The 15,284-nt window shown below is 50.1% G+C and overlaps 1 protein-coding gene across 1 annotated transcript; it reads right to left on the bottom strand.

The window, feature by feature from the left end:
- Positions 1-5,750: 5,750 nt before the first annotated feature.
- Positions 5,751-8,011, bottom strand: SPINK4 (serine peptidase inhibitor Kazal type 4). The gene is made up of 4 exons (XM_064736793.1): positions 7,945-8,011; positions 6,941-6,975; positions 6,521-6,633; positions 5,751-5,805 (listed from the first exon to the last, which is right to left on the bottom strand). The coding sequence occupies exons 1-4, from the start codon at positions 8,009-8,011 to the stop codon at positions 5,751-5,753; spliced, it is 270 nt and encodes an 89-aa protein (XP_064592863.1).
- Positions 8,012-15,284: the final 7,273 nt, after the last annotated feature.

A 15,284-nucleotide genomic window follows, 5' to 3' on the forward strand; every position in this document is an offset into this window, starting at 1 on the left:
TTTCAAGGCAGGGATGATTCCACCTCCTCAAGCAGCCTGAGGACTTGCCCTGAGTAAAGCAGCTCCTCAGGGATGAGCAGATCTGGCTGCCTCCAATTTTTGCCAGCCTTTTTTATTTTTAGTGTACATCCTGTACTCTCAGCAGGATCTCTCTCTAGGTCCCTGGAAGCTCCAGAGCTTGAAACTTCATGCATATAGATTTCTGAAGATCTAACCTTGGAGGTCCGTGGCCATCTCTGCTGCCATTCTTATCCCCTGAGTTACCACTTTACTCTAGGGCTCGTGCCCTGTGTCCACTGCAGATTACACGGTACCTCCAGAAAGGTGGGGTAGGTCTAACAGCCCCAAAAGGAGCAACAGGGTGGTGGCAGCAGAGGAGATATGGGAAGGCTCTGATATGGGAGGGTGGGCCAGGAGCATGGATGGCATAAAGAGATGTGAGGCTACCAAGTCATTCACGGAGTAGTTTCTTGTAGCTCAGTCACAAATGAAGACAAGGTGTGCCAAGCTGGTGAGGGTGTCCCATGTTCCAGCACTGCCTGAAGATGCAAAGCACTAGAGACACCCTGGTCCTGCAGACATCTGGGAACTGTACCCTGGCAGGATACTTCACTGAGCAAAGGCATTGCTTTTGGAGGGGCAAACATATCAGGCCTTGAGCACTGTTTCTGTTTTGTGTCTCTCATTACAAAAAAGACATTATTACAGAACCACACAATGTGCTAAGCTGGAAAGGATGTAGCAGGATCATTGAGTACAACTCTTGTTCCTGCTCAGAACACCACAAAATCACACCATGTGCCTGAGAGCATTGTCCAAATGCTTCTTGAACTCTGACACACTTGTTGCTGTGACCACTTCCTTGGGGAGCCCGTTTCAGTGCCCACCCACCCTCAGGGTGAAGAACCTTTTCCTGATATCCAGCCTAAACCTCCCATGACTCAGCTTCAGGCAATTCCATCAGGTTCTGGCCACAAGAGTGAAGAGGTCAGTGCCTGCTGCTCCTCTTCCCCTCGCACGGAAGGTGTAACTGCAGTGAAGTCTCCCCTCAGTCTCCTCCAGGCTGAACGGACCAAGTGACCTCAGCCACTCATCACATGGCTTCACTTCAAGGCCTTTCACCATCTTTGTTGCCCTCCTTTGAAACTTTCTAAGAGCTCAATGTCTTTCTTATACCCAAAAGTGCGCCCTGAACAGCCCCCAGCACTGGAGGTGAGGCTGCCCCAGAGCAGAGCAGAGCAGAGCAGAGCAGGACAATCCCCTCCTTTGCCTGGCTGTGATGCTGTGCCTGATGCACCCAGCACATGGGTGGCCCTTCTGCCTGCGAGGGCACTGCTGATTTGCATTCAACTTGCCACTGACCCGGTCCTTTTCTGCAGAGATGCTCTCTAGCCTCTCATTCCCCAGTCTATACACACCAGGGCTGCCCCATCCCAGGTGGAGAAACTGAAGTGCTTGGAGCATGTTCAGAGAAGAGCAAAGAAGCTGGCAAAGAGTCTAGAAAACAAGTCCTCTGAGGAGTGGCTGAGGGAGTGAGGGTGTTGAGCTTGAAGAAAAGGAACCTGAGGGGACACTTTATTGTTCTCTACAGCTTCCTGATAGGAGATTGTAGATTGTTGGAGTCCATCTCTTCTCCCACGTAACAAGCAATAGGATGAGAGGAAAGTACCTCAAATTGCTCTGGGGTAGGTTTAGGTTGGATGCCAGGCTGCCCAGGGCAGTGGTGGAGTCACTGTTCCTGGAGGTATTTGAAAGATGTGTAGGTATGGTGCTTAGAGACATGGTTTCCTGCAGGACATGGCAGTTAACGGTCGAATTCCATGGTCTTGAATGATTCTATGACTCTATATTCTGGGCTGCCTGCAGGTGGTGTGAAGCATGGAAGGAAGGGCGGAAATCCCTGTGTGTTTCAGTGCTCCACAGGAGCTGGGCGCATGCTCAGGCTGTGGCTAACTCAGCTTCTCACACCAACCATCTACGTGGTCACCCCAAAGCCTGGTGAGGGCTGATAAGTGGCTCTTGACTCAGCAAAACTTTGCCATAAGGCACTGCAGAGCCAGTCCTGTGACTGTTCGTCCATTTTGTCTCTCCATTTTTTGAAGGGAGCATTTGTGAAAGAAAGAGTCACTGTGCCCCAAGGTTCTTCAGAGGTGTTTAATGGAATAGATGGACTTCAAAATATTACAGAGTTGGCACTTGCATCTCTCAGGAGGGAAATCTCTAGAAGACACTTGTCCCTCGAGTGTAAATTACTTTAAATGCCAAGAGAGCAATTTCCGTATCTCACAGAAAACTTTGGTAATGGTTAGAAATGAGGAAATTACAGGCTCCATCACTTACTTTCAAGTTGTTTGTGCTCTGAAGTAGAGGGGCTGAGATGTGCCCAAAGCTGCACTCCCTTTGCTGCAGAGACATTTGTGCAAGTGGGTTGCATTTTATGGCCAGTCTTGGCTACAGGAACTGCTGCAGTAGACACTTCACAGTGTGCCAAGTGCTGCTTCCCTCCCCTTTCTCTCCACATGTCAGTTCAGCTAGACCTGGGCCATTTTCACTGATGTGTCCAGCCTCCTCAGTTCCTGAGGCCCTCCCTGGAAGACCTCAGCTGAGTGTTCAGCAATCTGAGCATCTCCAGTGTCACAGACTCCTCAAATGCCATTGGAGCTGCTCAGTAGGGGAACATCACCAACCTTGGGTACATCTCACCATGCCACCACACAGCTTTCAGCACACAAATGTCCTGGGAAAGTTTTGTCCAAGGGACTCCTAGGGCTGGAACCTGCCATCGGCTGGACTGCTTTCACTGTAGACACACACCAGGCTTTGGATCTATGTGTAAGTCAAAGGTCTTCGTGAGCCTCAAAGATATCTGTTCCACCTATCTGGCAAGGCTACTGCAAAGGACTGTCCAGAGACCTACACAGCCCTCCCTGCAGTCACGGATGCAGCCCTGATCAACATGGGCAGCTGGGGGAGCTGTGCTGCTGCCACTCTTACAGGGTGTCAGGGCACTTCTTCCAGTTTTGTCTCACAGGACAATGACAGAGAAGCAACTTGCAGGCTTGTTCTTCACTCCCTGACTTGAGGAAACTTGCCTGTTTGCAACACACAGCTCTGGGAGCACTGTGTGCTACTCATTGCTGTGTGACAAACTATGGTATCCGTGAAAGAAGAGAATCCCTTTCTTTCCCTGCCTTGACTGAAACATGAGAAGATGAGAAACAGACAGATAAATTGAATGGGAAAAGCATATACAAAAGTGCAAATTCATTTGCATACTCTCTGGCACAGCTCAGGGTATTGCTGGCATCTTGCTGCCCACCAGCTGCCTCCTGAGTCTCACCTGACCTTGGCAGGCAAAGATCTGTTGGGCTTTAGAGTCAGGCTCTCTGCACCAGGCTGGTTTTGCACAGGCCCTGAGGTCTGTGGCAGTGTTCAATCACTGCCTTCACCTTTCCCTTGGTTTGCCACTTGCTTTTAAGCCATGTGAAATAAACAGCCAAATCCGCAAGCCCCTGGGGAGGACAAGTACCTCTGAACTTGCTGTGTGTAGAGTCAACACTGACCCCATCCTGTGGCTGCCCATGTTCTGACCTTGCAGGTCTGGCCTATTAGTCTGTACTTTAGTTCTGCAATTTCTGAATAAACACTCCACTTTGTGCTGGAGGCATGTGGTTTCCCTCTTCAGAAGAGCTTCTGGATGGTCTGTGTTGTTTTTTCCTAGGCTCTGCACATAAATAGTTGTGGCTCTCAGGGCATACACAGCACACACGCTCTTGGGCCGCAGCCACTCTGTGGGTGCAGCTCAAGCCATGGCATGGAGCTGAGACCCGGGTGAACACTTACCCACCCCAGGGGAGAATGAGCCCCAGTTATGCTAAGCTGGGCACAACCTTCCCTCAGCCCTGGCAGAAAACTGGCATAGAGCTGCCCAAATAAATCCTGCCTGTGGCTGAGTTGGCAGCAGCAGGAGCAGAAAACCTCAGGACAGAAGTGAGCAATAGATTTGTGCTGCTCACTGTGGATGTGTTTTGGCCATACCAAAGCCTTTCCCTAGGGTGCAGAGGGGACAGACAGCAAGATCTGCAGAGAAGAATTGGCAACACAGAGGGGAGTACACAGCCAGACCACCTCTTCCATGTTATTTGGGGACTGGAAGGGGACAAACAGCCCTGCAGAGCCTTGGGACAAATGAACAGGTAATAGCAGCAGCCATGGACAGGTATCCCCTCCTCTACAGAAATAGAAAGGATTCAGGAAAGGAAAACAGGGAAAATCAAAGCTCTGGACAACCCTGAACAATTAGTGAGGCTAGGACTTTTTAGCCTGGGAGAGAACTTTCTAAGCAGAATAAAGATTTTGATGACAGCAGCTGCCTCTGGGACAGAAAGTAGTGGATACCATCCATCTGACTGAGCATAGCTGGTTTATGCTCCTCAATACTATTTCCAGCTGCAGCATTAAATCTGTCAGCAATGGCTTTGTTGTGCATTGTGGTGCTTTGGGTGTCCCACCTGGTGGCTCCAGCAAGGTGCAGAACTGGGTGAGAGGGTGAATTCCAGCTGACCAAGCACAATAGTCATAGTAGACACTGGCACATCTCCCAGACTCCGAGGATGGCCACTGACTTTGGAGAGCTCACTTTACCACAGGGTAGACCTCAGACTCCTATTAGATGCCTGCAAATGAGAACTGTATGGGATACTAGTATAGCAGCAAGTCAGAGCAACAAGACCTCCTGTGGGTGAGCGCCGACCTGTCCTTGGAAGGTTTCAACTCACTCTGAAGCACGCTTCAAAGCTGGTCAAAAATCTCAGCCGGTAATTCTGTACAAATACAACATCTTGTGCGGGACTGAAATGACCTCAGGAGGCAAGCCCTGCATCAGCCCTCTGATCTCTGCCACTGTGAGCAAAGGGGGCCCTTGCCTGCCCAAGTTGTATGGCCTTCTTGTAGGTGTTGTGCGTGCCCATGTGCTAGAAGAGGGAGATGAAATAGCAGAGGAGGCCCCAAGGCCTGCTGATTCACACTGACACTATTACCTTGGTGGGACTGAGCCCTGCCACAATCTCAAAGATGATAGCTCTGACACCAGGAGCCACCTGCAATTGAAAATTCTTCACTTTGGGGTTTTTCTCAAGTGCTGGAGCAGACATCTGGGATCCCAGGTGTTCACCATCTCCGCTCAGTCTCTTTCCATGCTCCCATGATTATCTGAGCAGAATGCTCTATGAAAGGCCTTAGATAAAAAGCAGAACAACATCTAATATGAGAAGTGCAGATGTTACTATTTTCAATTTACATCAGCTCTGGAACCAGTGAAACATTTTACTAGGGAGCCATGGAGTCATCTTCTCCCATGCCAGAGAAACTTTATTTTCCCTTCACTAAATTGACTCCTACAGAGAAAACACTGTGCTTGTTCAGCATCTTCTTCATCAGGACAGGTGCATTTCTTGCTACTCCCCCATGGCCTTTCTTGCAGAAGTGTGGGTGAGATAATACTCTGTGCAGAGCATCCCAGCTTGTTATGTGGATTTGAAATTATTGTTTTGACTGTGCACTTTTGGTAGCCCTTGGTGGGAACTGGCTTATGCTGTTTTCCTCCAGCCATGCATAAAGAAGTGCTGTTGAAATAAGATTGTGCATGTCATTTTATTATTCGCCATAGCTAGCTTAAGTGTGCAATTCGCACAGAGCCCACAGGATCAATTAATCACCTGTTTTTAGGCTCAGAAAAGTTATCAGAAAGCTCAGGCATCTTGACACTGCCCATCTTTCAAAATCTGGATGTCTTGCCTGGTTTTCCTAGAGTAATATAGGAAAAAAGAGTAAGAGATCAAAATAAAACACCATTCCATGAGTCATACTTTGGCTGCATTCCATCAAATGGAATGGAGCTGACTATTACAAAATTGACCTACTCATTTTCCTGTCTAAAGAGCTGAGGTGACTGCAACATCCTGGCTCATGGATGTGCCCTCCCAGAGCCTGTGGTACTGGTGCTGCATCTGCAGCTTGACCTGCTCACAGCAGGACTGTCCCTAGCACGAGGCTGTCGTGGCCATGGCTCTATCTGAGCACCAACCACCATCCCCAAGAATGGAGACCCCCCCCCCCACACCCCTGTAGTGCACCACCAATTGGACCTGGTGCCTGTGTCAAATTTTCACCCTCTTGGGGCTGCTTTTTGTGGCTGCTGTCTCCTGTTGTACTGCCTGCACCAAGACAACTGAGGCTCCATCCCATCTGCGACTGTAGGCTGCTTCTGGATCCCCCCAGCCATCCCCTCCTCAGCCTGGCTGGGTACAGCTCCTCTGCTCTTCCTTGCAGCTTCGCTTGACAAGCTGGCCATCCCTCCCCTCCTGCAGCCCAGCACACGGTTTGTTATTCGCCATGCAAGTGCAGCTTGCCATGGCTTTTCCCAGGCTCTGGGGAGCCTGAATGGCTGTACTTCACAAGCACCTAGTTTCAGGCAGCCAAAATTAGACCCAGGAGGTCCCTGCCAAGGGCATGAGCTTACATTTTTTCCACGCAAAGCTGGCATTCATTGGCATAGGTATTGCCATCGGTCCCACAGATGGGCAAGTACAGGAGGGGGCAGGCCTGCAGGTGACCCAGGTCTTCACACACCGGCTAGAAAGGAGAAACCACAGCACATATTTCAGTGCCAGCAGCGCCCATTTCTTCCCCCCAGAGCACTCAGGCAGGACCAAGTGCCACTGGCAAACTGGTTCCCTCTGTCAGAGTAGTGCGTGCCCGCAGAGGAGCAGCAGCTGCTGAATCCCTCAGTGGGACTCGTGGCCTGGGCTTTGGTGTGGGTTTGGTGCTGGAACACCAGCTGCCACGAAGCTGGGGATGATCTCTGGGAACGGTGTTTCTCCCAGGCACATCAAGCATGCCCAGCTCAAGCCATGAACAAAGAAAAGCAGAAGCCTCTTACCCTTCTCAGGCCAGCCCCTTCATTCAGCTCTGCCCCTGAAAGAGAGCAGAGACCCATGAGTGTGGCATTACCCATGCCTGATGGCAGAAGCACTAGAGATTGACAGAGGATCACATCCCAACCAAAGGGAAGGTAGTGTTGTGCAGAGCCCATTCAGGACTGAATCAGCCCTGTGGGTTTCATGAGGGGGAATCACTTTGCTGCTGCATGCCGCTCCCACCCCCCCTGACAGCAGCACAGTACACTGCCTCCATCCACAGCTGAGCTGGCTGGGACAAATGAATGGCTGTTCCCACCCCCTAAACCCTCTCCCAACAGCCCTCTCTCCCAGTTTCTGGGTCAGAAGCTCCAAGGAGCATCCAAGACAGCTCAGGAAATGGGAAAGCATGCAATGCAGCATGTGGCATGGGGTATCCTCAGAGGGATGAGGCTTGGTGATATTGCGCAGCTGGACAACTGCCGCCTCTAGGGAGAGCAGCATTTGGTGGGTTCCTTTTTGGTGGACAAACAGAGCAGTAGCAACAGTTCACAGCCCACCTGTGCAGTGCACAAATGTCCTGGGAGCATGAAGGCTCACAGACAGGCAGCTCCAGCACCAGCACTACCTGCACGTAGGTAGCAATGGCTTCCCAGTGCCTATAAACAGGTTCTTCCCTCGTAAATATGCTGAGCACATACTGTTCTTGCAGAGCCTTGCCAGTTTGCATGGAGGCAGGAACTGCAGCAGCTGTGGACTCTCCCATATTGCTCCCAAGTGCAATACATTTGATGAACCAGCCTGTAACCCTTGACACAAACTGCTAAAAAGGAAGGCACGGCGTATTTGCTCCAATCCCTCTTCCTCACCATGCTGCCACTGTTTGTTTGCCCTAACCTCACCTCCTCTCCAAACCAGAATTTCTGGGTCTTTCTGCCCTATCATGCATTCCCCTCCATCCCATTATCCATCTGTCATTCCCACCCCACGGCCCATGAGCCAGCCTCCAGCAGCAGAGCAGATTTACCTCCGGCAGCGACCAGAGTTGCCATTGCTGCCACCAGCAGCAGCAGCAGCAGCTCTCTCCCAGACATGGTCAGTTCGGGCAGGACCTGCTCACACACCTCACTATGCTTGTGGCTGCCTTTATAGAGGAGGGCACAGCCTTATCTCAGCAACACTGGGAAAAGCACTGTTTTGTTCCTGCTGGGAGCAGCTGGACTGTACACCCTAAGGGATCACTTAGGCACTCTCACACATAAGATAAGCTTTCCCCTGAAGCTTTCTACTTGTCAGCTTCAGGTGGCAGGATCGGAGGCTGCTTTACAATCCCTTTTTACTGTAGTCAGGTGCTGTGGTTTGACACTGGCCCAACGCCAGGCAGCCACAGAATTCACTCACTCACCCTTCCCTGCTGCAACCAGAGGAGAGAAAAATTTCGTGAAGGCTTCATGAGTTGAAATAAGGACGGCAGAAAACACTCCAAGGGCAAAAGAGGCTTGCCTTAGAGGTACAAAGTGAATTTATTACTAACAAAATCAGGAAGAAAAGAGAAGTAAAATAAGCCCTTCAAAAAACCTTTCTTTATCCTCCTTCCCACCAACAGTGAGGGAGACAGGGCACAGGGGTTTTGGTCAGTCCATCACCTGAGGTCCTCTGCTGCACAGGGAGAGGAGCCCATCCCCTGTGAGACTGTGGGGTCCCTTCCCATGGAAGATAGCTCTCTATGAACTTCTCCAGCATGGCTCCAATCTCACAAGCAGTAGTCCCCCCAAAACTGCTGCAATGTGAGTCCCTCCCACAGACAAACAGTGTTTCCAAAACTACTGCAATGTTGGTCGCTCTTCCACTGGGTGCAGCCCTCCAAGGACAGGCTACTCCAGCCTGGGACCAGGGCCCCTCTCTCCACAGGTCTCCCACAGGATCACAGCCCCCTCCAGGCATCCACCTGCTCCAGCACGGGCACCTCCATGGGCTGTGGGTGGATCTCTGCAATCCCCATGGATCCCCATGGGCTGCAGGGGCACAGCTGCTTCACCACGGCCTGCACCACGGCCTGCAGGGGAATCTCAGCTCCAGAGCCTGGAGCAGCTCCTGCCGCTCCTTCTCCACTGACCCTGGTGTCTGCATGTTGCTTCCCTCACGGTTCTCACCTCCCCTTCTTCTCTGGCTGGAATGAACACTGCATGCCCCACTTGGTTTTGATTTTCTTATTAAATCTGTAATCACAGAGGCATTACCAACCTCTCTAGATGGCCCAGCCTTGGCCAATGTCCAGTGGCATGTCCATCCTCAGAGCCATCAGTGATTGGCTTTGCTGGACATGATGGAAGTTTCCAGCCCCTTCTCACAGAAGCCACCTCTGTGGTCCCCCACTATCAAAAACCAGGCCGTGCAAAACCAACACATCAGGGTTGGGCAATGCTGCTCTTCTCTGCTTATTCCAGCCAGCTACTTCTGATTGCACCTCATCTGAAGCATCCCTTCACCCTTGCAGCTGCTGTTCTTCGTACGTGACAGGTATCTGCACTTGAGTTGTGAGATTAGACATAGAAAAGCCAGGAAATTCCGGCTGATTTGAGTGGTGGCACTGTGGCATTGTCCCATGAGACCCAGCTAGGTGGATACTCAGCTGCCTGATGCACTGGTCAGGATCCCAAACACAACAAGAGGCCTGTCACTGTGCTGCAGCAAGCCCACACAGTCACTGGGTGGGATGGGATGGGATGGGATGGGATGGGATGGGATGGGATGGGATGGGATGGGATGGGATGGGATGGGATGGGATGGGATGGGATGGGATGGGAGTGCAGAGGGTCTGGAGGGTACAAAATTCTGCTCCCTGGGGGCAGGAAGCTGCAGGTGCAGTCACTGCCTATGCTCAGGAGCCACATAATCAGAGGTGGTTTAATCTAACCTTACTCCACTCACCACCTTGGCTGCAGCCAACATTGCCAGAGCAAAATTATCTTTATCATAAGATTTAGTATGTTGGAAGGGGACAGTGGGCATGGATACCCAGATTAAATACACAGAGGTGGCATACAGAGCAGGGAGAGGACAGGGAGGATGGACATGATCCTCAGTGGCAAGTAACACTGTCTTTTCAACAAGAAACATGACCCTAGAATATCCCAGCTGCTTTGCCTGCAAGACTGGATGCTTTATGTCAGAGTGAGCATTTTTATCTGCTCTTTCTCAGAAGCTTTATTTTCTACATCTGTCCCCACTTTCCTTAGGTGAAAAAAAAATCAGTTTGTGAAGGGTGAAGGATGGAAAAGAGGACAACTGGTCATAAAGTCAGTACAAGACCAATGTTGACTAAAAACTCCTTCAGGTCACATTTGCTGAAATGAGATCTGGGCCAGAAGGGACAGAGAGTGACCTTCCCCATGGGAGCAGATGGGATGCATCATGTGTACAAGGGGTGAGCAGGGGGCAGGTGCCCTACAGAAACCACCAGCAGGCTGGGAGAGATCCACGTGCATGGAGCACACACATTTGCACTTGCTGAGGATCTGACAACGACTGTGCTTGGGATGTTTTTTCCCCAGAGGAAGATGCTGCTGGCCCTCTCTGTCTGAGTCAAAAGGGGACAGCTTGAGCATTCCTTGAGGCCAGAGAGCTATGGGCCCTGCCAGAAGCTGCTGGCACCCTTCTACTGGAGATCTGTTTGTGCAACTCAGAAGGGCTGTGACCAGGACTTGGGAAGTGGCAACGTCACCAGCTCAGGGTTCCCGTTGCACAGTCATTCCTCCACTCTGCCAAGGCAGCTGCACACATGTTTTATATTCCCTCTTCACAGAGTTTACACAGTTCAATTACCTTTGGCTTTCATTATTATTCCACTTTGGAAATCCCTCAACTAAAGTAAATATTTAACTGCATTAGCAGTTGTTCCCAAGGCACATGGGGTCCTGTTAGTCTTGTTTAGTCTAGTACAAGGGAGGCCAAGGGGGATCTGATAGCTGCCTACAACTGCTGGAAGGGAAGCTGATGCAGCCAATCTCTTTTTGGTGGTGCCAGATGACAGAATAAAAAGCAATTGTCACAAACTGCAGCCTTGAGATGGTCAGGTCAGGAGTCAGGAAAGAAGCCTTACCCCAAAGGCTGTACAAGACAAACCAGCAGAGACGTGGGACATGTCCATCTCAGCAGAACAGGTACCTGACCAAGCCTCACCGTGCACAAGGTTTGTTGGGTGAGCCCTGAAAGACCCTGCCACCAGCAGGTTGGGTCCGTGGGACAAGAAGCTGTTGGTCTCCAGCACACATGGATGTATGTCCTTAGATTCACATCTAGCCAACACTCAACAATGTAGGCAACCCAGAGCCCCCTCTTGCAAACTGCTCGCTCACCAACACATTTCATGGTTCCAGATGAGGGCTATCTTGGGCCTTTAAAGTCTTCTCCAAAGTTTTTACTACCAAGAAAAACATCCAAATGTTGATTGTAATGCCTCTGGTGCCACCTCCGCTGCCTCTGATTCCAAGCAAGGCCTGGTTCTCTGGTCATGCCAGCAGCAGCGCAGGAGCAGCAGGCTGGGGCTGTGCTGCTGGGACGTGTTGTGTGCTCCAGATCTCTCCCCTTGGATAGAGGGTGACAGGAAATATCTGCTTCCTCTCTGTGCTGGAGGCACCAAGGTCGGTTGGCTGATACAAGGCTCGATCTTCCTCCACCTCATTCCTCAGTGGTATTCAAATTCTAGTGCCTTCACAAAGCAGATTAAAATTATATGCTAAGAGATGACAAAGCATAAATGACCTCTTGCAAACTTTTTGTCCTTTCAAGCTTTTCTGCCAAGCACAAACTTGCAACTCCTAATGAAAGTCCCTGCCTACTACGCCTTGAAGAAGAGGCGGGGAAGTTCTTCCTCAGGTGGGGCAGGAGGTTTTCTGGTGGCTGCTTCCCTCACATTGGAATTGGCTGTGGAGCTCCAGCTGGCTCTGCATTTTCTCCCGGTATTTACACCAGCAAGGTGGTGATATGGAAGGCTTCAAGACATATGACAGGGAGATGTGAAGGCTCTGGGTTTGCCTGAGGAGCTGGAGACCTAGTGTCACCACCAGCAAGACGCAGAAACTCTGCTGGAGACAGTGGCAACAAGCAAGGAGACCTTTGATTCTGAAGCCAATCTTAGGCCTGCTCCCTTGCAGCGCTGCCCCTGCCGCTGTGCTTGTGCCCCACCAGTGGTGCCCACATCCATGCCCTCCTCCCGGATTGCTCATCACCCCCTAAGCCCTTATTGCACCTGTGCCCTCCGAGGGGGCTGCAGCTGTGTTTGCAGCCTCCCCGTGGGTGGGCACAGGTGGCGGCCGGCCAGGCCACATTGCGTCACAGCGCTCTTGCCCCACACCTGCCTGCGGCCTTATCGCCGCGTGGCCTTGGTGTCATCACCGCTCCACCCCGCACCTGCCGTTTCCTTGTTGTTATCTGTTGGCTTTCCTGGATTTCATGGCTGTTCTCGGCCTTCACACATTCTGCACCCATACTGATATTTTAACTCCTGCTCTGCTGCTCCTCCCAGGGCTCTGGCATACGGGCGGATAGTGTGGTCCCACAAGTACTGCAGTGCCCCAAGAGAAGAGTGCTGCCTTGCTTGTGCAGCCCAAACCAGAACCCACCATCCAGCCTCCTGCTGCACAATGGGCCAAGGCAAAAAGAGGAGGGCAAGTGCCACGCTCATTTTCATCTTTAGCTCACTCCCTGCATCTAGATGGGCTTTTGTAGAGAGAATAACAGTCTCTGCTCTGTTCCTCTGACCACTCTGAGGTCTCCAGACAAATAGGAGAGAGAAGGAGCAATTTTTTCTCTTTTGTATGAAAAAAATTTTAAAAAAACCCAAACAAAAAACCCCAAAAAACCCCACCAAACAAACCAACCAACCAACCAAAACCCAAACAAACCAAATCAACACTGAAACCCAAACCCAAAATTAGCACCAGAGATGCAAGTGACCACCAGAGGTTTGCCCTTGGATATACTGTGGATCCAAAACTTGACACCTGAAATCTCAGTCTGTAACTGGGGAATGACCAGCCATCATCACTTTCCAGCAATTTTGCCAGACTTCCAGGATCCAGAATACATATTTGGCCACCTTCTTCCTTTTTATTACTGTGAATAAATACTGTGGTATGTCAGGCAGGTACATCAGTAGTGTTTATTATTTTTTTTATGGAAGAAGAATTACCCTGTGACACTCTCAGCTGGGAAAACACAAGATTGTGAGTACACAGACCAATCCTTACTGATGGCAGTTTGAACCATAAATCTGGCGTCAATCTGGAGAAGACTAGGGCTTCCTGCCAGGCAAGGCTGTTAGAGTGCACCCCAGAAGTGCAACAGCCTAAGGGAGTATCCATTGCACACATTTTTCCCCTGTTGCAGCTTACAGCTGTAGCTGGGCAGAAGTTGCTGCAACTTGCCCTGATCCATGGGCACCCGCTTCTCTTCTCCCTGATGTTTACCACTGCCTGTTCAGATCTCTGTTCTGCAAGACATGCTCTGAATGCACCCACGGTCCGCAAATGCTCTGCAGCTCCTTGGCAGCCTAAGGATGGCCTTGACCTGCATTTTTCCACATGCTTGCACTTGAGGGCTGAGTGACCAAATTCCAAGTGCAGCAGATAAAACAGCAGAAAGCCACAGATTTCCTTCTTGCCCAGTAAATTCTTGGCCCGAGGCCCGGCAAGCCTCAGTGCTGGTGTCAGGGATGGGATGAGGCTGTGTGACTGGGCAGGCCAGGCAGGGCTCCTTTGCTGCTGCAGTACTGCCCCTCCTGCTCTGAGCTGACACAGATAACCTGGGTGCTGGCAGCAGTGGTAGGTGTGCTGTCCCCCCCATACTGATGCTCAGTCTTGTTTATTTGTTTATCTGGGAACTCACACCCACTGTAATTTACAAAAAAAAACAAAAACAAAAACAAAAACAAAAAAAACAAAAACAAAAACAAAAACAAAAACAAAAAAAAAACCCACCAAATTAAATTTCTCAGTCTCTTTTTCCCCAGAGTTTGTTTCTGAATGACTAAATCCATACTGAGCCCCAGTTTTTATACTTTCTAAGAACAGTGTTGCTAATTCCATTTTGTGTGGGACTGAATGCTGTCATCAGCCTGCATTTAGCACCATGCTGGAGAAAAAGGGGTAGTACATATGCCAGGTGACAGCTGCCCTTGGTGAGTTTCTGTGGCCCCTTGACTTCTGTGAGAGAGGCCTGATCTTCCCAGCCTGCCAGTTGCTGAAGTCCCTGAAGATACCCCAGAGAGAATCGATGTAATAAGAGACACAACAAGGATGCAGTAGTGTAAGAGAATTGGGGAAGTCTTTCTTTTTCTCCTTGTCTTTTGAAGGGATACTGTTCTGTGATGCTGCATTTGCATAGATCTTCAGTGTCACCCAGCCATGCCTGGCCACCTTTTCACTCACAATGCCTCTGGCTGACAGTCATATGTCTCCACTCTCTCCTACACATCTGCAGGCACAGCATCCGTCTGAAGAAAAAACAGGGAATAAAATCCTCTCTAGTGTTCTGTTTATCCAGTGAATGTGCAGGCACACAAACTGCTCAGCACTTCCCCATTAGTTAAGTTGCCAGAGAAGGAAGATGCAGGTTTGCATATCAACATTAAGAGCAGAGATGTGTCCTTGATGTTGCCTACTACTTCTGACTTCAGAGCCCACCTACTGAGCAGGTGTAATTTTTTTCCAAATGACCTATTCACTACTTGGGTATAAATTAATTAATTCCAGGAGGGAGCCACAACAAATACCGCTGAGCAGAAGGGCACCAGTCACCCTTGGTGAAAGCCGTCCTGTTTCTTGGAACACATTCCTGCAACATTTGCTTTCATTTCTCTCAAAAGCTGCAGACAGAACTTGGTAGTCTCTGAGACATCTCATTTGCATTGAGACAGCAATATCCTCTGTTAACTCATGGAAGCTCTGTTATTTACTGCAACACTGTGATTATCTAGAAGTGTACTGGCAGATTAGAGCAGAACTAGAAATACTGAAAGCAGCTTACTCTTAAGTAGCCAGATGCTAATGCAAAGCTTTTCCTTTGGGAACTGTAAGGTAAAATCAAGTCAACAGTGAGAAAAAACCTACCTGAGCACAACTGCCATCCCAGATTCTCCTCCAGAAAATACACTGCCCAAGGGTCCAGCCAGCTCCTAACACCTCTGGACAGATGTTATTCTTGCTGCTGTCTGTCCAGGGAGACAAAGCAGTGCATAGAAAAGAAATGCACTGCTGACAGGCACAAGGGCTGAGTACCCTTGTAACAAGAGGATTTGTGTGATTTGTTTATTAAATTGCTGTGACAAATAATCAGGCTGTATGTTAGGCACTTCAGCAGGAACCA

Source organism: Zonotrichia leucophrys, chromosome Z, assembly GCF_028769735.1.
Source record: "Zonotrichia leucophrys gambelii isolate GWCS_2022_RI chromosome Z, RI_Zleu_2.0, whole genome shotgun sequence".
NCBI lineage: Eukaryota > Metazoa > Chordata > Aves > Passeriformes > Passerellidae > Zonotrichia > Zonotrichia leucophrys.

Coding starts and splice junctions, on each gene's coding strand:
- SPINK4 (XM_064736793.1), bottom strand. CDS start 8,011: ATGTCTGGGAGAGAGCTGCTGCTGCTGCTGCTGGTGGCAGCAATGGCA. Junction 6,976..7,944: donor AACTCTGGTCGCTGCCGGAG/GTAAATCTGCTC, acceptor GCTCTCTTTCAG/GGGCAGAGCTGAATGAAGGG. Junction 6,634..6,940: donor AAGGGGCTGGCCTGAGAAGG/GTAAGAGGCTTC, acceptor TCTCCTTTCTAG/CCGGTGTGTGAAGACCTGGG.